The 22,611-nt window shown below is 38.0% G+C and overlaps 1 protein-coding gene and 1 long non-coding RNA gene across 2 annotated transcripts; both read right to left on the minus strand.

Moving 5' to 3' along the window:
* Positions 1–4,879: 4,879 nt before the first annotated feature.
* On the minus strand, positions 4,880–8,219 carry LOC126618102 (subtilisin-like protease 3). The gene is made up of 3 exons (XM_050286198.1): positions 7,344–8,219; positions 6,999–7,012; positions 4,880–5,906 (listed from the first exon to the last, which is right to left on the minus strand). Exons 1-3 carry the CDS (start codon positions 8,217–8,219, stop codon positions 4,880–4,882), a joined length of 1,917 nt encoding a protein of 638 aa, XP_050142155.1.
* Positions 8,220–17,506: 9,287 nt separating this feature from the next.
* Positions 17,507–20,010, minus strand: LOC126619888 (uncharacterized). The gene is made up of 3 exons (XR_007622175.1): positions 19,829–20,010; positions 18,541–18,822; positions 17,507–18,338 (listed from the first exon to the last, which is right to left on the minus strand). It is a non-coding gene; the product is annotated as an uncharacterized LOC126619888 (long non-coding RNA).
* Positions 20,011–22,611: the final 2,601 nt, after the last annotated feature.

Below are 22,611 nucleotides of genomic sequence, written 5' to 3' on the forward strand. Positions count from 1 at the left end.
ACTAATCACATATTAAAAAAAAATCAAGTCTAAAACCAATGAGCTATACTAAAAAATATGAAACTATCTGTCAAAGTACGAAACAGGCACCAAATTTGAAGGAAATAGCCACTTAAAAGGCTTCACATTTTCTTGAACACCTCCAAACATGTTTTTTAAGAGTGACATGCTCCTCGTAATGCTTAAGCCTCAGTAATTGCTATCTCTACCTGCAAACACATAAGCACATGGATCAAATGACTAAAATACACACAAAAGTATGCCTTTACAGTTTTATTGTTTCCTACAACCTGCATAAAAAGCATATACTTGCGAGTATGAGTCTTTAACATTCCACACGAAAAACTGATGTGGCAAGTAGATCAATTTTTCATCAGATAAATTCATGAGTCTCAACATTTCACAAGTGATATACTTGCAAGTAGATAAATTTTCAATCAGTGGATATGGTTATCAATTATGAGATCACAAAAACATTCTAAAGGTAAGACTCACTGTTTTGAACTAGTGGCTTGATGTTATCAATTTACATCAAAGTGCACCATTTATCTAATTTTTGGGTCTTAATATATTAAAAATTCAACATCAACACAAGCACCAACAAATTTCAATTTGTTTTCATTTCTTTTTATTCCTTTTTGTTCAACCCAATCAACTTCCTTGAGAAATAAAACAAAAGGTAAAGAGAGAAAGAGAGAGTTCCCAACCTAGCTTAACTTCGCCTTTGGAAACTAGGCACTGGAAATAGAGATAGACTTGGTGAATATTGATAGACTTGGTGGCTCTGAAAACTAAGTAATAAGATAAATTTGTTAAGTAATTTTATCATGCTCAGGTTTTTTTTTGCTTCACAAGCTATACAATAAGGATAGAATAATCGCCCAAAATTAAAAACAACTGAGAGCAAGATTGAGATAGAAAGACACAGATGTTACACTTTTATTTTAAGAATTACAACTTGATATGTATACTCTTAACTGGAAGATTGAAAACCATGCTATAACCAAAACTGAAGAGAACAGTAATGTCACAGAATGGAGAGGAAAAGAAGGAAAAGAACATACTTCCCAACTTCACCAAGTATACTCTTAAGGTTCTCCACTTAATGATCCTCAGGTAGGTTCTCTACCAAAACAATGCACTATAATGCACAAATTAGATGCTTGAAGTTTCCAAAAAATAATACTTAAAAAAAATTTAAATCTAGTTCGAAAGGATACCTTTGGATCCCTGTTTTCAGTTAATGGAAGGGATGAATCCGTTACACCTTCCCATTCGAACTCACAACCTACAAGAAAGAGATTTATGCTTATCTTTAGCATATTTGCCATTCAACTTGCACTTAATTCTATAAAAGAGAACAAACTTAGAACATTACAAGGAGGGAAGACTCCCTCAATGCAGTCGCTATTGACAAATTGTTTCAGACGAGCTTTTTCATTTTTCTAAAAGAAGCAACAACTGAAATTGGAACTGCAAAAAGAAATGCCAATAGTTAGTGAAAATTGTTAATATGACAGTGTGAAGAAAAGGAGATTTCTAAGTGCTGCACAAGAAGCAATATTGTTATAGATAAAAAAAAAAAAAAAAGAATAACTAGAACTTACTGATCTAAAAGATTCAAGATTGGGAGCTTCAACTTTAACTGTAATATCAGTTACCTTGTTGATGTGATATAAACTAGCACTCAAATTAAACCCTCTTATTGACAATTGTAGTAAAGATGTAAGTAGGGATCGTTCTAGGCCGGGGATTAGGAGGGATTGCTAATCTACTTAAAACGGACTCAAAAACACAAAACTAGGTTTAAAAACACTTAACTAGACTCTAAAGACTCAAAACAAACTAGAATGACTCAAAACAGCACAAAACAATGAAACTGACTCAAACTAGACAGTAGGGATTCATTTGAACAAATTTTAATTTTAACTTGACTCAAAATACTAAAAGACACAAAATTGGACGTATTCTAACTAAAAGACATGACCAAGTAAAGGGGGATTGGGTTTTGAATGAAATTAAAGTAAAAACAAGCAGATTGTAAACTTAAACAAAGTTTGGACGGAATTGGGTGAATTAGTGGATGATGGGTTAGCCAGAGGGTCCTTCTCCGCACATTACACATATGCACACGAATTGATTTCCGGTTACTCTTTTAATAAACCATGAATGACAATGCCCCAGATTAACCATGTCATCACTAATTAACCCTCCAATTTTCTTAAGTCATTGAATTGGACGGACAACGCATCGGCAACCAAATTATTCTTCCCAAGTTCCCTAATGAACTGCATAATAGAGACACAAGCAAAGATCATTAAGCTCTGTGAAAATCATAAGCATTGACAAGGCATTCGTAACTATGACATCATGATACTCATGCCAGGAATTTAACTTAACACGATCGTGACCAGCGACCTTCACTACTTGTGAATATAAGTTGGTAACGATTATGTGAAACTCCCTTATATCCTAGCATCAAATTCATGCATGCAAACTAAGTAGGCCTCCTTAATCAACATACAAGAATAAGTTCTGAATCAAACAGTTAAGTAAATTGCATTCACAATTCACAAAATTATAACTGGAAATAACCAACTCATATTGCATATATAATTATGGTTTCAAAGTCTCCTCTAGCTAAAACGAGTTTAGCTCCTCATGTTCACAGCAAAACAAGTACCAATAAACTTAAACATTGAGAACAAAAGATGGATTACACCTAAGAATGTTCCAGCAATCCAAACTTGAATGGCAAGCACGTCCAAGGGTCATCCTTCTTCTTCTTTGCTGCGGCTAAGGCATTTATTTATAGGGGAAGGAAAGGGCATGGTTGAGAATTAATTTGGGAAGAGTTTAAGACTCCAAATCCTCCAAGAAAAGGGTAACAAATCAGAATCCCAAGAGGAAAAGGGTAAGTGGGGTGCGGCAAGGAAAAAGGGAAAAGGTTTCTAGAGGGCATTGGTGTGGCATCCCTTTGTGGCTAGGATTAGGTCTTCTAGAACCTAACATTAAGTGTCCTAATATATTTGGGAACCCTCCTTTCAGCTGAAACTTAGTTGGATTAGGTTTAGGAAAGTGTTGGAACAAAATAAGGTAACTTGACTAATGTTTCCTCTTTTCTTGCTAAGCTCCTTATCTTCTTTAAATGAATTCTTCTTTCTCTTTAACACATTCCTAGCCTCTTTAGTCTTCAATTTCGTCCATCCACCTTGCTCCAAGCATATGCTATCCATTCCAAGCCCAAAAATGCTCCAAAAGGCACCAAAATGCACTTTCTTGCTACTTTAGCCCTTTGGACCTACAAACACACGAAAATAGCTTAAAATACTAAAATAACTAGGAACTAATAACATAAATACAAGAAAACAAGTTAACTAAGTCGCATAAATATGCTCCTATCACTTGTGGTTAAGGAGAAAATCACCCTGTTCACCTTAGTTTTTTTAGAAGAACCATGTTCACCTTAGTTTCACCCGCAACATTCCAAGGCTTCCATTCTTCTCTACCCAGGTTGGAAAAAACCTTGGTTAACCTTCTTTGTCCCCAATCGTCGACATTCATAGAGAAAATGGAATTAAAATTTGAAATCTAGAATCGATCCAAAAACTAAAAGTTTTTATTTTGAGAAATCACTTACAGTAGGGGAGGAGTTGGATTTTGTGAAGGGGAGAGAGGTTAATTGTTTTTTTATTTATTTTATTGGTGCCCAATAAATTCTATTGGTGACCCATTTAATCACAAATGCACAAGAAATTATTTTTTAAGAAATAAAGCTATTTAACAACCACCAATCATTGGTGTCACAATGTTGAAGGTCACCCATATCAGTGGCATCCCATTGTAAAGACACCAAAAAATAGTAAGAGTGAGTGCTTTATATCTATGGCCACCAATTGCAAATGGTGTGCAAAAAATGGTGTCCTATATAAGCATAATTCTAGTAGTGTATGTATACAAATATGTGTAAGTATATTAATGTCCCTACGTCGTAGATGTTGGCTTGTTTATACAAGGAGCGAGTCTCTATATGTTTCTGTCAGTTTATATGAAGTTTGAAGTTGAAATTGAAATGCACAGAAGTGAAGCTTTGAAATTTGGTGATTTTAGTATAATGAAGTTTTTAGTGATCAAATTGGATCTGAGTCAATTGAGGAAGAAAGATATTTACATTACATGTTCAATTCATCCGTCATATTGCCAGCACTGATACATGAATGAGGTTTGGGATATTTAGGTTAGCATTTTAAAGCTTTCACTAGAAAACATGAGAAAACCTCAAAGTTTTCTTGGTTGATAATTCTTAAGATAACAAACTTCATAATTAGACAAATCTGTACATAGAACAAAAAATCAAGAGCCTTGAGCCAATAAAGACTGAGAAGGTTGTATCAAGAATAATTTTAATTGGAGGCTTCGTTGTTAAATTCAGACCTAATCATTAATCGAGGAGTGGTGGGAACGACAGAACCTGCGAATGCAAAAGATTCTATTGAAAACTAACCGCTTTATTACACCTCCAAACCTTGGAAGCCCTGGGAGTCCAAATAGGACTAGAATTCCACAATTAACAAAATACAGAAATCATCCTTAAGACTTAAAACCCTAACAGAACAGTGTAAAGGATAAAATTTGGCAGAAAAAGCTTATATATCACCGGGAAACAGTGAGTTTGATGCACATCCTGAGCTCATAACAGACACCAGAGCCCAAATCTATGAAGCTTAATTTGTTCCTGCTGCCGGATTTGCATTTTTTTTTTGCTTGATGTTCAATCCATCGTACCATCGGATCTACATCAATTTGGTCTTAACTGATTAGACACCAAACCCTCCCTTATTACTTAAGCTAACCCTAACAGTTCTACAAGACCAAAATTTTAGTGTTGTTGAGTAAACACCACTGCTATGGGGGTAGTAACATTGTGCTTATCAGAAACCCATCTCAAATAACCCTGACCAAATGGTACATCATCCTTCCCAGCCCCATCTTCTGCGATAAATTCAACATGGTATGTAATCTCCTGATTAACCTTTGTGAATGTAAGCACTTGAGGATTCACACTCATCCCCATTTTATGTGGTACTAAAAGATCCAAGCTGTAAGTTGAACTAGCCGGACCAACATTCCTCACAGTCCTTGTATAATACTGAGATTGAGTCTCGTTTGAACCTATTGTAATAGCAGATGAAGGATAATTAAGCTGTGCTTCTGGTATGGCTCCGGCTTGAGAGCAGTTCACTGCTCGTTGGGTGATCATCTTTATCTGTGTTTCATTGTGATATAAACCACACAAGTAAGGTATGTAATCCTCAGGTTTTATGTCAAAGATGAGCCCTGGGTCATTTGCCTTTGCAGGATTGACATGGCCTGCACCAAGAGTAAAAATGTCTGCAGGTTGAAGTTGTTGATCAACAATGGGGGAGCCTGCGAGGATCAGTACATTAGCTGTTGTCATAATGGCAGATTTAATAGCAGCCGGAGACCAATCAGGGTGTGATTTCTTGAGTAGAGCTCCAATGCCACTTAGGTGAGGAGTTGCCATTGAGGTACCCGAAATTATGTTAAATGTTGACTTTGGATTAGGAAGTGTGGCATTGTCCACTGATTCAGGCCATGCTGCTAGGATGTCAACACCCGGTCCAATGATATCTGGCTTTAGAATTCCGGGGCTAGCAATGCTTGGTCCTCTTGAAGAAAAGAAAGCAACCTTGGGAGCAAGTGCATCTCCAATTACAGTGTTGTATATGTTGAGCTTCTCACCTTCCAATCTTAGTATTCTGTCAGTGGTGCTTGCTCCCACTGTGAGAATCCATGGGGCCTCATTTGACAAAGACTCGTAGGAAGGACCATAATTTCCAGCTGCACAGCTGAAAAAAATTCCTTTTTGAATTGCTGCAAATGCACTGATAGGATTTTTAGTACTCATGCGAACGGGTTTAAATCTCCTATTTTACTTGCAAGAATCACAAGGTTATTGTAGTATAAACGGATCTCGCAAGGTCATTCTCCACAGGGATTATTAAATAATTCGAAACAAATTAGATTCCAATTAATGATTGTAAAGTAGAAATTTAGATGATTGATTTTATATCCTACTTAAATTAAAAACGAATTTAACTATTAATGATAAGACAATCCGAGAGAAAATAAAACAGTTTTGTGAGAATAAAATTAAGAAAGCACTAGGGATCCACCATCACCTAACAATCCTATGAATTTTTACCAATTACTTATGATCTACACATGCCACTGTGAAGGTTAGATTTTCCTAATTCATATTCTACTTGGAACCTCCAACATATAACGTATATCTAACATGCAACCCGTCCGGACGTTCGGATCAAATATGAACATGAAAGACTCATTATGCTTTATGAAAATCCTTTGAAAAACCATGCAATCCTTAAGACGTGATATTCATCCTAAGCGAAATTACAATTATTAATCACAAGAAGCCAGCGTCAATTTCAGGGAACCTTCCGACCAAAATTGCATCAAATTACTTTTCTAAAGATCCTAATGGTGATCAGGCATTAAAACAATTAGATAGTTTTTATCTCGGTGATTAACAATTCAAAGTACGCATGCAATCAATCATAAGCAATTAAATAAAAATCACATATTCATGCTAAGGCTCAAGGCTTCACCCTAGCAAAAGAAATTAGTTCCGCATATTCATAATTGAAATCATAGAAATATCTATTAAGAAAAGGATTGAAAGCACCTTCAAGTAAAAAGTCTTCAAAACCCTAACAATTCTCTCTGTCTCCAAAATTGCATAAAAGAAAGCGTAGCCCCAAAACTATAGACGGCTAAGCAATATATTGCCAAGCCACCACACAAACCCTAGAAAACATAACCCTAAATTAAATGATAAAAATTTGTCTAAAATCTGAACAGCCACGTTTTGGCCCATAAGCTGCTCCAAAACTGGCCCAATATAGCTGGATTTAATGTTTGGAATATTCTGAACACTTTTCCAGAAGGCCACGAACCCATCCGATGTCATCTTGGGCTCCAAAAACGCAATTTAAGTCCAAAAACGTCATTTTCCAGCACTGCGCACTGCTTCTTTATTTCATCATCAGAAAATCACCGCTTGGTGGAAAAATCCCAAATTTTGATACGATCAAGCTAAGTGACTCACGAACGTCCTCCAACTGAAATTACTCCAAAATTCGTCCATTTGGTCCTGTTTTGCTCCAGAGGAAGTCGAAAGTCCTATATTGAAAATACAATTCAAAGTATCAAAATTCTTCTAAAATATTAACCAAAATATACTAAGATTAGGGTAAAATATATAATATAAAATCTACTCATCATGCACCAATTGCAATCACATCATTGTAGAAAGGAAGTGATTCACCACCAAGTGAGAGGGAGAGTACATCCACGCCATCTTCAATAGCGACATCAAGAGCAGCTAAAATGTCACCATCAGCACAACCAGTTTCAGTGCAGACTTTGTACATTGCCAAGTGAGCATAAGGTGCCATTCCAACAGCTGTACCATTGGCCTCTCCGAACACGCTGGCTCCTTGCACAAAATTTCCAGCAGCAGTGCTAGAAGTATGGGTACCATGGCCGTGATTATCAAATGGAGTTCCTGTAATATGCCCTTCTTCTGCACCTATGAAATTTCGTGCACCAATAAGCTTGTTGTTGCAGACTGTGCCATTGAATTCGCACTTGCCTTTCCATTTAGCAGGAGGAGGGGATACTCCTTCATCGCTGAATGAAGGATGATCAGGTCCAATTCCTGTATCCAAAAGTCCTATGATCACACCTTCACCGTAGTTTGTTTGTTTCCATAGTCCGAATCCTTGGTGTAATCCCAAGAAGTCAGGACTATGAGTAGTTTGCAAAGGTAGAATTCTCTCCTCGCGAGCTGACACGAACCCTTCTTTGTTTTTCATTGCTTTCACTTCTTCTGGTGTCAGTTTTGCTGCAAAGCCAGTTACCACTTTGCGGTATGCATGAACGATTCGCGAACTTGTCTCCTGGTTTGAGCTTTGAGCTGTTTCAGGCAAAAATGACTGATACCAACTCTCCAAATCCAATTGATCAGAAAACTTCTGTGAAACTGGCTTTTCTACGAAAACAATATAAGTTTGCATGCCATTTTTCTCTTGTGCAACTGCTACTGACAAAAAAAACATGAATGTAAAACCGAGAAGGTAAATAACATGCATTGCGGCTCCTCTTTTGTTCTCCATCTTTATTATGGCTAAGATGAACTTGGAGGTGCTAGTTCTGTGTGTTATAGCTAATCTAATACCATTTCAGCACCTATTTATAGTAGATAAACATGATTATTGGGGATAACCTTGCGGTTTAATCGATGTTTTTTGCCAGCTTTTCTTGTTGATCATTCTGATTTTTAGAATTAAATTATGAAGGTTGATTTGTTGTGCTTTCGTTAGGAAACTTGGCAGAAATTCAGGACATAGTAATGCTCACTTGTGGCGATGGACCTTATGTCTTTCTCCTTACACTTTGTATTGCATGCGCAGAAATAAGGGTTAAATCCGTTCGTGAGTTGTTTTCTTGTGTCAGTGACCGGTATACTGCTGGATTATGGCTCAATTCTGATTGGCCTTTTGTTTTGTCTACAGTCCAATGATTGGTTGTTTAATAGCCCACAATGGGCTAGGGTTTAATTTGACAACATGATATAAGGCATTCTTTATGCCTTTTGGTTTGGGCGGCAGCAGATGAGAGAAAAAGGAGCTGTCGGCAGATAGCTCCAATTAAGGAGAAAAGGGAGCTGTTGGTCCCCCTTTGTTAGTAACTCGGTCAAAGATATTGGTGCTACATTTTATGGCTTTTGGGAGAGACGAGATTTGGTATGTGTTTTCATCTTTTCTGTTTGTTCTTTGTATGAGTGAGAGTCATTGGGTGTATGTAAATTTTGGGATTTGAGAGTTAAACTTTATTTGTAATCTCCAATTCGATATTAGTGGAATTTCCTCACCGTCTTCGAACTAGATGTAGGTTTAAGCCGAACCAATATAAATCCTTGGGTCATTTGTCTTGTCATATTTTTCTGTATGAGTTTATTGGTTTCATATTTGATGCTTCCACTCAACATATAACTAGACCAGTTATGCAGTATTGCTTAAGAATTAAATTAACAAGTAGATTAGGGGAAGGTTTTGTTACGACTTAGGAGTTAGAACTACCGTGTATTTTCTCTTGTTTACAAAGATGAAGCAATACAAATTTAATTGACAAAACATAAACGATAATAACGAACTAATTATTCGTTTAATGATTCTTCTCTTTGCTTCTCAATGATGTTAGAAGAGGTTCTAAGTTTCAATAAGCGCTCTCCGTTGATGAAAAAAATATAATAGGCAAAGTACATAAGCGCTTTCCGGTATAGGATCACTGGGTCACAATCGAAACGGAGCTTCAATCCATCTCCCCTCTCTCTGCCTCTCTTTCCTTCTCGACACGTGACTAATCCCACAGCTCCCTCTTTCTCTCAGACAAAACATACCCAGTGAACAAAAAAATTACGGAGCTTCAATCCAGCTCCCCTCTCTCTGCCTCTCTTTCCCTCTTTGACATGTTACTAATCCCACAGCTCCCCCATTCTCTCTGACAAAACATACCCAGTGAACAAAAAAAACAAAAAAAATTAAAAAGTTTAGAATTACACCGGGTGACAATATAGCACGGTTCTACACGTGAGTTGGTCAAATCACGACCGTTGGATTCCGGTCTGCATGCAATTGGTCTGAAGGCAAGGTCCGCACCGCCCTAAAACTAATTGGTAATGTGGAGAGTAGCCCAACTTCCTATAAGCTCTTGCAAGGTTTCTACTTTCACCGATGTGAGACTCTTTTACCTTCACATACTCACATTTTTGTGCTTGAGATGTATATGGAAGAAATGAGAGATGAATGGTAGAGGGAAGAAATAAGGAAAATAAGAAAAACAAAATCTTGAAAGTAGAAACAACTTAATACAATTAGTTTTCATTTGTGTTTTGTTCTACACCTCTTCCGATATCTTTCATCCACTCTTCATCCCGTTATCACTAACACAAAAAGTGAAAGCCAAAAAACAAAATCGAAATTGGTTATGAAGTGTGCCCTAATGAAATTGCACATGTGAGGCACGTGATGATTAGTGGAATCATCACAAACACTACTACATAAAACAGTTTTGGCGACGAAATTGAAATCTTCATGTAAACCAGAATTTCGCCGTCTAAAATGATACACGGCGAAAACTTTGTCATCCGTAGTTTGTCGCGCAAGGCTCGTAAAGAAAAGTATTGCGCGACGAAGAGCCGTTGTCCCAAAAACAGTTTTGCACAACGAAAATAAAGTTTGTCGCATTAACAGAATAGGGACGAAGCCCAATCTTCGCATAGACATTAACGCGCGACGAAATAAAACTCGTCACATGAAGTTTAAAGGGACAAAGGAGTTCATGGCGCGAGAAAATAATTTTGTTTGGTTAAATTTAATTAGGAACAATAATTAATAAAGAAGGAAATTAATTAAAAATAAATATGTAAATGTACATACAAGCGGAATTTAAAAAAAAAAGAAAAGTACAAATGTTTAATTAAAAAACAAAACTCCAATAGAAAGTCATCAGAGTCAGCTATGGCTGTCGGCTGTGCTGGGTCAAGAGCTTGGGAGGTCGCAGGTGTAGTAAAAGGAGGTGTAGCAGTGAGGATGTTGAAGCCAAACATTTGAAACACAATGATCATCTGGGCCATCCTAGACTCTTGGGCAGCAATATGAGCATTTCGGGTGGCGACACCCGAGCGTGACGTAAGCCATTTAATGAATCCATAGGCTGAGAACATGTAAATCATGCGTATAAATTTCGTTCGAACTACATAAAATAATATACTCATTCAACTGCCAACAATAATAAAGATAGTGATAGTGCATGACATGTTCAGAGCATACATCTAATTTGGAATACAACGGAATGTGCTATTACAATGATGTCAAAGCAAAGATGAAGGCACGATATCACTGGTAGAGGAATGCCTCGTAGCTCGGATTGTAAGCCTCATTCCTATGTCCTGAGGGGGAACAAAACAAACATGAGTGGACCAAGTTATATATATATATATAAATAATATTGAAACAGTTATTCAACATACTAATCCACAAAATTTTATGAAGACTAATAGCATAATAGGTGATAGATTTGCCGAAAACCCTAGCATGCCATAAAACCTTTCATAAAACATATATCGTATATAATGTGTTAACTAGTGGTATCAGTATCATCTATATGCACATAACAGTGCCCTACACACACTCGCCTGAAGGCAATATAAGTATCATCTCCCATACGCACAGAACAGTGCCCTACATACGCCCGTTATATAAGTATCATCTCCCATACGCATATAATAGTGCCCTACACGTGCTCGCCCGAAGTCTATATGCGTATCATCGCTCGTAGGTAGAACAATGACCACTAGATAAGCATAAAACGTTGAATATAATCTTTCCAACATATATATTACTATTGACCCTAAAAACTACCAAGTCTACGTGGCGCGCAAACCAAGTAACTAATGAGCTAACTACGTCCTTCAGTTATGTGCTGGGCGTGCTAACTCGTCCACCGAGCTCGGCCAGAGAGTAGAATATGTTGCATGCGTTGGGTGTGCTGCTGACTTTTTAATCTTGCGACTGCGACCAAGGAAGTAAGACGTCTCAGCCTTCAGGTTCTAGAGCCTAAAGACAAGGATGTTAGTTCTACGAAGTTCACAAATCATCGACGCCGAATTCGATCACAGTGATTATATTCGTAAAAGTATAAGAACGTCGAATCGACACCAAACTATATGGGCGCAAGTACTTAAAGCAAATGTGCGTCTTAATCGTAAATGTACTTTGACCGTCAGAATGTCGAACTCTAAATCCCACTTGTGAGTACCCAATCATAAAATAACTCGGTGTTCGATGCGCCAAGCCAGTAACACGTAACACCTCACCTCGCCGAGAAGGCTAATGAGATTACCTCTACCAATAAGGATTCATAAATCCTTCTCGATCGAGACTTTGATAGATAATCAGTCGGCCTCGACACAGTATTGTTTATCCAAACTGAAGATACTTCACGGTTGGCTGATGCTACGACAACAATGTTGTTTATCCAAACTGAAGGTGTTCACCGGTTGCCTTCATAGTGATGTTTATCCAAACTGAAGATGTGTTGGTGAAAAAGAAATAAAAATCTCAAGGTTGTTGAGAGGTTTCGCGTAGAGCGAGAGTTTGCAAAGGGCAGTTTGTGTGTTAAGTTAGAGGACCCAAGAATGATGCACCCCTTCTTATTTATAGCAGCCAATCTCATCATGGCCGAACCAGGACTATACTCGGATTAGGATTCTTTATCCTAATCTGACCAAGTCTCGGCCAATCTTACCTCCATTAGGACCCTGAACCAAACTCTTTATCCGGCCACATTCATTTCTCAAATCCCAGCATCATCATTCCAATAGGACTTCTTATCATACTAGGACTCGACCCATTCGCTCTTATCTAGATCAATCCTTCTTGCAATAGGACTTGGTCGACCTGACTAGGCAGCCCATAGTATTCTTGGAAAAGCTTTGGACCGAACATAAACGTTCGTTCGGCCCAATAATATTATTTTGGGCCCAAACAACTACGAAGAAATGTAAAAACATGTTCATAAATAGTATATAGTCATTCATCATATATACTACAAAGAACATAAGTTCGATAAAGTATGGTATTCCAAAATAGTCTCAGTAAAGCATGATAATCATAATAAGTAAAATCTAATTTACTCATAAAATGTTTCGTAAAACATAACCATTAAATCATGTTTTTTATGTATGTATTTCTACTATTAAAACATGCATTTTACAAGGGGTCCACTCACAGATACTCCGTCATCGAAGAGCCGTATGAAATGGGAAGGACAAAATCGCCCCTAATAATTGCACCTAAGCACATAAAGGGTCCAATTAACAAAACTATACTCAAACGATTGAATTTCAGAAAACGGACGTCATAAACGGATTCAGGACGTTGAAAAACATAGAGGGGGACCTCGGGTACCCCCACGTGCTACCTTACATGCCCTCATGCACTGCCGCAAGATGGTTGCTCTGGTGGCCATGCCTCGCCGCACACACCGCCAAGCACTGTTGTGGGTTGCCAAAAAATTCACCGACGTCGCTGTGGATGGTGGTGCATGTGCTCCAAGAGCCGACACCGGCAGGCACCCATGCGCAGGCTCGCGCGTGGCTGGGCTTCTAGTTGGATCGGATTAAAGAAAATATTTGTGAAAACTAGTTCATTTGATCAACATCTATGCATGCAATTAACTATTAAAGGTGGAATCATGCTTGTATGCACTCAAAAACAAAACTTTACCATGAAATTCAAGGCCTAGTAATTGTGGTGAACCAAGACTCAACTCAAGAACAAAGTAAGTTGAGAAATATTATATCTTTGTTGAATCCTCTTTGCATAAGCAAAGGCTAATCACCCATGAGAGATGGTCTTAATTCCTTACTTCTTAGCTTCATGGATTTTTTGGAGGAGGATGGATGAATGGATTCTCCAAGTTCCTAAGAAAGGGAACCTCTAAGTTTCCACACCAAGGAGGAACTTGAAGAAGAGATGAGTGACCTTGGAGGAGGATTCATACTAGTAAATCCCCTCTAAGGGGGCCGGCCTCCTAGAGAGAAAATGAGAGCTTTTGTTCCCTCCAATTTCCTTAAGAGAAAACCCTAATGAATTTTAGCTATAAAGTCCTTTATATAGTCACTTCACTTAAGTGACAAAAAGAACCAAAACCCTTTCATTCATAATATGGCCGGCCTTCTAAAGGCGTTGGGCTGTTTGGGCCCTTTTGAGTCTTTAGTCATTAAGTTGTCATACAACTTAAGTTAATGGGCTTGATGGTTCTAAGCCCAATGGGCCTTGAGGTCCAATAATTACTCAAAAGCTAAAATGAACTTATTCATTTGATTAATTAACATATTAATTAATCCTAGCCATAAATAATTAAACCATTTAATTATCCTTACTTATTTCCGTTGTTTCTTCAATCTCTACCTTACATGGTGTATGATCCATTAGGTTCATTTTAGCGAGGCAGTGAACAATTAGAACTCCTTAAATCGATTGTGAATTGAAACATACTTTCAATTCTCCCTTTAGTGATGATACACCTTTAGGGCTTTCACAAACCATGAGTGACACCTAGTAGTATGTCATGGCATAGAGTATTCTCGGGCTAGAGATTCGTAATCATATCATAGAGTATTCTCCCTCAAACAGTTTGAAGGTTTGAGATCCCTTGTTGTGCATTCACTTGCCTTCATGGCTAAGTGGCTTAACCCCAACTACGTTGTGGACACCATTTGATGAGTGACTTTGATATAGTCAAAGATCAAGGACCTAACCACAAGACAACTATGATGCCTCAGGTCAAAGGATTACTTTGCATTATCCCAACCATGAGTTCTCATGTGACGTGAGTATGAGAACTCCTCATTGATCGCGTTCAATGAATTCATTCTCTATTAAGCACCTACATGCTTGTCTTGGTGTTAGTCACACTAATGACTTGAGGCCAGTCACTTTCTCTAAGAGAAGTCATCGCACGTACTGATGGACTGTCAATGCCCAATTGGCAATCCTATGATCAAGAACGTTTATGGTATGTATACGAAATAGAATGATCTCATGAATCTAACGTCTTTAGATTACATTATCCCAATTACATATTTCTTAGACTTATCGTTTAAGCATATAACATTTATACGAGACAGCTTTAAACAATAATCCTTGCCCTTTATATTAAACTAGATTAGTTTAACATGTGAAATGTTCATAAAGTATCATTATATGATTAACTTTAGGGCACATTTCCAACACGGATTTGGGCTTTAGCCTAAAGGGTTTCTAGGCTTAAGCCATTGGGCTGGATTCTAAGGCCTAAAGGCCTTGGTTTAATGGGCGAAAGGCCCGTGTCGCCTCGGCCCAAAGGCCTAGGTTCTAAAAGGTTTGGGCTTTAAGGTTTAGCGCGCCAAAGGCCTGAGCTGGTATGGCCCCAAAGGCCTGGTCTCTTTGGGTTTAGGCTTGAAGGCCCGTTTCTCGCAAGAGAAGAAGGCTGAAGCCTCCTAAGCTCCTGTCGCCGTCGAAACTCAAACCTAGGCTACAATCTAGGTACGAAATTGAAGGTAAAGGTGAGGGGAAGAGATCCATACCTTTAGAGTCCTTTCTCATGGCCAGAATCTTGGTCGAACCCATGGGGGTTCGCCGAGTCTGGGTTCTCGATTTCACCGAGCTTCAAAAAGACAAGGGAGAGAGAGAGAAGACCCATGATGGTGGTGGTGGTGCTGCTGCTGAGTCGTCGTCGCTATCGGGGTGTTTAGTTGAGTGTGTGGGTGTGGATCGCTGAGAAATGAGGGAGAGTGAGAGAGGGAGAGTTCTGTGAGATTGAGAGAGAGTGTGAGCTGAGAGAGAGAAGGTTGACTTGGGGGAAGGAGAGAAAGATATATATAAGGGATGGGTTAGGGGTTGCCACGTGGCAAGTAGAAAAAGGAGGAAAAATGTTAGGAAATCCCAAAAGGGATCAAGATAGGGTAAAAGTTCAAGGGTAGAAATGTAATTTTATAGTCTTTGATATAAAATTACACAAAAATTTGGGGAGGGGTTTTACACTCAGGGGGGTGCCACCTCCTCGATTGGGATGTCAAAGGGATGCTGGGAAGCCACTTTCTCGAGGACAACCTGGCACCTCTCCACCATAATAGCCTATAATTATAAAGGCAAGTTAATTAATATTTATATAACATTTATTTAAAATGAATAAGAATTATAAATTTAAAAATTACAAAAACTTACATGGAACTCCTCCATCATAATTCCTGGGCCTCACGTACACCGCCTTAAACGTGTCTATCTTAGGAAACTTTGACCATTCCTGCCTTAAAAAATAATAAAAATTTAGTTATTAGTTGTGCAATTTAGAGTAGAAGTAATAATAATTTTTTTGTTAAATGTGGTAGCCCGACGTCGCTCCTCCATTCTATATGAGAAGCATCGAGAGCCCAAGCGGTGGATAAGCTTTTTCTTCGACCTATTTATTAGGTTGCCCTTGGCTCTTTTCTGTTAAATAGAAACAAATTCGTATTAATGCAGATATTAATTACAAAGTATTCAAATAAATTAATAAACAAATTAAAGTATTAATAAAATATTATTAACCTATAATAATAATATATATAATTCACTTACCAAGTGGCCTGAAAATGGGTGGCTAGCCACACCCAATCTTCATGGTACGTCACCAACTCCAAGGGGCACCCCTGTGCTAGAGTGACTGCCAAATCATCGAATTTTTCGAAATGCTTGTGGAGGTCGCTCTTCCACTAATTGAGCCGGCCAATGAAAAGTTCTTGGGTGTATTTGGTTTGATTGGCATCAAGGTCCTCGAGCTCATAGTGATGCTGGGAATAGGATAAAAATTAATCAAAGTTCACAGTTATTAATTTTCAAAACTTTACTTAAAAATTATGAAAAAAATAAATAAACATTGCTAACAGATAGCTCATGAAGAACGGAGGCCTTGATCTCCTTTGGGACAACTCTCCAAGACTCTTATTGCATTGGGTAGTGGTGACGAACAACAGAGCCAATGTTGACACACCCCGACCTAAATCAGAGCATGTTGGCTGTCACGTGAGAGTGACGTAACCATGTGCACAGTGCGAAGAAAAAGAGATACAAGGGAAATACAACTGAATAAAAATTAACTACTAGCAGTACTAGCTAAGATAAAGTGCTAGAACGAGATGAAGTCTAAAATACACAACCAGAGCATAAATAGCCTAAGTGCAGTAAAGCAGTAAAGCAGGATAAATACTAATTATACAACACCCACGGGTGATCCTATATTTATGATGTTCTGTCAGAACCACCATCGAATCCTCCTTATCCACCAAAGCACTTCTACCTAAAACTTGGAGGGGCGCAAAACAGAAAGTGTGAGTGGGAAAAAACAAAGCTTTTCAAAATCATTTCATTTCTCAAAAGTTCTAACCCCTCGCCATAAAACTTGTATAATTTTCCAGATAATATAATATATGCTATATCAGAAATCATACTCAAGATGAAAATCCATAGAAGTATACCATGGCAAAGTATCTCAATGTTATGCTGCAAGTAATCCAAGCAATAATATATCAATGCCAAATTTCACAGCAGCCAAATCTCTCTAACTCAAACTGCACTGTTGAATATATAGCTCATAACCAATCTCAATCATATCAAATCAAATCCTGCACACGAGTCAGAACCACCTAAAGTGGTATGTACGACAAGACTAGGTGTAAAGTAAATATGCTCTAGTGCTACGATCACGTGAAGGCTGTGCGAATAATTGCAGGTCACCTACGAGTCGGAACCACCTAAAGTGGTATGTACGACAAGCCTGTGCACCTAACTAGAAAATATAAAAACCTTCATAGCTTCTTCATTTTTACACCAAAATCCATGAAATTTGTACCAAAATGAAGCTTACAACGAGAAGAACAAAACCTTACCAATTTAAAGCCCTAAAATCCATGGGATTTCGCCAGAGAACCCTCGATAATCCGGCCAAACTTGAAACTTGCCAAACTCAACTTCCCGACGTCTAATTCACTTCGTTTTTCTTCTCCGAGCTTCGTGAAGATGTCCTAAAGCTCACTAGCAGCTTAAAATCTCCTAAAAACTTCGAAATCACGAGTGTATGAACAGTACTCAAAATTTGAGATTCTGAGTTCTCGAGTTTTCGAGGTTTTCACCTCCAACCACCACCACCATTTGACTCATGAGCTTGCAAGGAGTCTAAAAATAGCAATCACAACCTCGATCCGTGAAGATTGCAAAGGTTTGAGGGTTGTCCGTACAAGTTGTACAGAAATGGAAGAAAATCCAAGAGAGGGAGGAGATAGAAAGGTCAACGGGAGTTTGGATGTGTGTGTGAGTGTGTGGTCCAGTTTTGGGTCACTAATCACAACCAAAATCACTAATTTTAAGTTCCAAAAACTTAGGAACTTACTAATTTAGTTTAATACCCAACTCAAGCTCCAACACCACATAACGCACTCGACGTCCAAGGGAAAATTAGTCATTACACGCCATCGATAACAATAATTTGGGACAGGCTGTGACAAATGTCGTGGACTAAGTGGTTGTGCTGCTCCTTTGTTGATGGCACCAGATGTCAAACATCCCACGTAATCTTTATATGCTCTTGGGTGGTGTGGGTGAGCTGTGACCTACCCAGGAGTCTGCAGGGCCCCCTAGTGTTTTCACGAGCTGCAAAATGAAATAAGCTAGTGTCAAAACAAAATAAATAATCTACAAAAAAGTTGACATAACTTCCCCTAAAAATACAACAATTTCCAAAACCTACAAACAAATAAACAACACAACCAACACAAGTACCCAACAATTCACACATAGAGGAACTGAATAATAGTATATTAAATTTATTAAATTTAACAAAAAGATGTATTACCCATGTCGGCTCCCTCTCTGTTAGCAGTGGAAGTTGATGTAGACTCCTCTATCTCGTCGCCACTCCTGGGCCGTTGATGAGATTGATGGGCACTCACTAACAGATGAGTCACCAAAGAAGTCAATGACTCGGACACTGCAGACATCGGAGGTTGGGTGGAGGTACGACAGCCTTCGATGTCGAGACTAGTGTTGGTGAAGTGGTGGCGGCAGTAGTAGTAGGTGGTGGAGGTATCGGCAGGAACCTACTCATTGACTTACGCTCCCTAATCAACTGCGACATCTACAAAATCCAATTGAACGACAAACATTTAAAAATAGTTGGCTACCTAATCATAAACCTATAAATTTGAACTAAACTATTTTATTAATCCTTAATTTATACAACAAATACAAAATCCAAAATTTATATAATACAAAATTTAACAACTCAAAAATTATGAAATTAACACAACTTATAAAGTTAACCTGTTACTTATTAAATCAACCCTGAAATTGAAAAATAGAGCTACAACTAAAATATTAATCCTAAACTTAGAAAATTAAACTAAATTCCTAAACCTAGGATTTAAAAGTTAACAAATTAACAAAGTAAAAAGTAATACTTCAGAAAATTAAACTAAATTCCAAAACCTAGGATTTTTTTTTTTTTTTTTGAACAAACGATATTATGTGTACTAAGGGGTAGGGGGTAGGCTAAGGCTCACAATGTGTTAGCAATAATGTAGTTCAAACTTGCATTTGGCGAGAATCGAACCTAAGACCTCTCACTTACAAGCGAAAAAGAATACCAGCAGACCGTAATACTAAGTGCCCTAAACCGAGGATTTAAAAGTTAACAAAGTAATAAGTAATACTTAACCCAAAACTTATAAAATTAACCCTAAACCCTAATATATAATCCTAAAAATATAAAATACTACCTAAAATTATAAAATCAAACTAAACTCCTAAACCTAGGATTTCTAATTTAATTAAGTTAACTAATTTAACAAATTAATCTAACAAATTAATGGTACCCATCCCCAACCCAACCCCGAGCCACCCCTACCCACCCACTCCCAAGGACCACCCATCCCTAACCCCACCCCAAGCCACCCTTACCCCTAACCCTAACGCATATACCCCTAAATCCCTAATTCCCCAAATCCCTAATTCTCCCAAATCCTATTTTTCCTATATCAAATTGCCCAAATTCCTTCATTCTAGAACACTTGGTTAAATTTCAAATTAAATAACGATTTACAAAATAGTGAGTGAGAGAGGTGACAGAGAACGAGAGAGGATACCTGTGACGAAGTGTTGGTCGGTCGAAGGATGCAGTTGGTTCGACGGCGAGATACGGCGACAGAGAGAGAAGTGACAGAGGGGGAGAGAGACGGCGATGGAGAGAGAGGTGACAGGGGCAAAAAAGATAGCGATAGAGGGAAAGCTTGAGAGTGGTGAGTGTTAGAGAGAGAGGTGAGGATATGGGAAGACAATTGAGAGAGATGGATGAAGAATGACAAGAGTGGTGCTCTCTGTAAGTTCTAATATTATGAAGTTTGAGCGACGAAGGCCATTCGTTGCGCAATCTTTAATGAAAATTTTGAAAACCTGCCCAATTTCAAGCTGAAATATTTGAAAACCTTTGCACGACGAAACTATAACACTTTGTCACGCAAAATGACTTTAAGAAACAAAACCATGGCTTTGTCGCGCATTATTTAATGATATTTTTCAAAAACTCCGCCCAAATTTCATTTTGTGAAATGTTCAGAACTTTGCATGACGAATTGCATGTATTTTGTCACGCATAAGACCTTTGCGCAACAAAATTTTTGAAATTCGTTGCGCAAAATGTAAAATTGAAAATATTTTCACAATCCCAATTTTTCCTTCTACTCAAAATTTGACGGTCATTAGGCTACAAATTACATTTTTCGTCGCGTTAAGGTGTTTTGCACGACAAATTTGATATTGGCGTCGAGCAAAATGTTATTTTAAAATGTATAATTTATCACTTATTTAATTGCAAATTTTTTTACATAAATCATAAATATAATACAATTAATTTCATTGCATATACGTCCAAAGTTGTGATTAATCCTCATCCTCAGTACAATACATATCATTATCCTCACTTTGATCATTTTTGGTCTCCTATTCATCCTTGTCGGTTAGGCATCATCATTGTCGTCCACGGCTTCTGGTGGATTGTATCTTGGGAGATTCCTGAAATCAATTGTAATTGAGTCTATAGGAATTTCGATTTGAGGACCTCCAACTACTTAAAACGGTTCTTGGACAATATTTCTATCCTAAAGTGTTTCTGCACCAATTTCTAATGAAGTTTCGAGGAGTTGGTTGGCAAAATTGTCGTCATCGTCGTTGTCAAGAGGATCTTGGTCCGGAATATCATACACCCCTTTATGTTCATTCCTCTGAACAACTTTCCATCCCCTCCTGGCCTTTGGGTCATCGATGTAGAAAATTTGTTTGGTCATCGTTGTCAAAATGTATGGCTCTTCACTGTACCAACATCGATTAGGGTTCATTGACAGTAAACCATTGTCCCGTTTAACGGTCCTATTCCTACAAGGGTCTGTATCGAACCAATGACACTTAAAAAGATTACTTAGCAACAGTCTTTGTAAAGCAATTGCACAACACTTATTAATTTGCCATGGAAATCAATATCTGCAATATCCCTCGCTTCTGGTACATGTACCCTGCAATTTTGAGTACACAGCTTGTCATTGTGCTCAGCTCCCAAAAACTTTATGCCATTTACATGACATCCTGAGTTCAGTTCAGCGCTGAGGGGTTCGATGGCCAAGTTGTATAATTCCTCAATGTATGTAGGAGAGTTGGTTTCCTTCAATTTCTTCACCTAATTTATAACAAACAATCAACATGTTAGGTTTTATAAAAATTTAAAACCAGCGACATGGTATTATATTTTTCGAAATATCCCAATAAAAAACCTAAACAACTTACTTGTTCACGAAACCAACAAGGAAACAGTTCGTACGGTGCTTCACGACATATAAATGCGAAGGATGTTCCTGCTTCATCAACTTTTCATGCTCATCTACGTACTCCATTATCTCATCCCAATTGTTAAGTACGAACCAATGAGCTACCTACATGTCCCTTTCGGTGCACGAGTCACCTCATACTAGTTTTTCCAAAGGGTCGTGCGTTTTGGGCAAAAACTATTGTCTTTTCACACCACCGTCATTATTATGTTGTGGTCGATTGAATGCCATCTCAACATCTTATAATGTCACCCAAGCTTCCACAATTGATCATTCGGGCTTAGCTCTGTTCCTTACATTATTCTTTAACTCACCGAGTAGTCTGCAAAAATAAAATTGTTATGATTCAAATAAGTTAAATCGTCACTTAATCACAAATTAATAAATGACTAAGGACTTTATACCTTTCTATTAGATACATTAATTGATAGTTAACGGGTCTGGCAAGTAATGCCTCATCTGGTAAGTGAATCACCACGTGATGCTTGTAAAGAAAGAAGGATGAAATATTTGTTCAAACTTGCATAGGATATCGATAATATCAGTGTCCAACTGTTGTACATTGGACTTTCACAACGTCCTAGCAGATAATTGACAAAAAAATCTCGCCAACAACAGAATTGGCTTCACTACATCTTCGGGCAAGAGGTGTCAAATACCAACCAAGAGCAGGCATTGCAATATGACATGATAATCGTGACTCTTAAGCCTAAAATTTTCCCTATCCACATTTACGCAATGTTTGATATTTGAAGCATACCCATCGGGAAACTTTACGGAGTATACAAACTTTAAAAAATCTTTCCTCTTCTCCAGTGTTACTGAAAAAAGTGCTAGGCCTTTTTTGGCTATCTCACCCTCCCTCGTCATCCATAAATGTGGCCTTATTTCCATTCACTCCAAATCAATGCGAACTTTGATCTGCCCTTCGTTTTTCCTTTGATGCTAATATAGTTTTGACTAGTGTATCAAACACGTTCTTCTCAACGTGCATAACATCGAGTTTGTAACACAGTTTCAATTTTGACTAGTATGGCAGCTCAAACGACATA

This window comes from Malus sylvestris, chromosome 4, assembly GCF_916048215.2.
Source record: "Malus sylvestris chromosome 4, drMalSylv7.2, whole genome shotgun sequence".
NCBI classification, from domain to species: domain Eukaryota; kingdom Viridiplantae; phylum Streptophyta; class Magnoliopsida; order Rosales; family Rosaceae; genus Malus; species Malus sylvestris.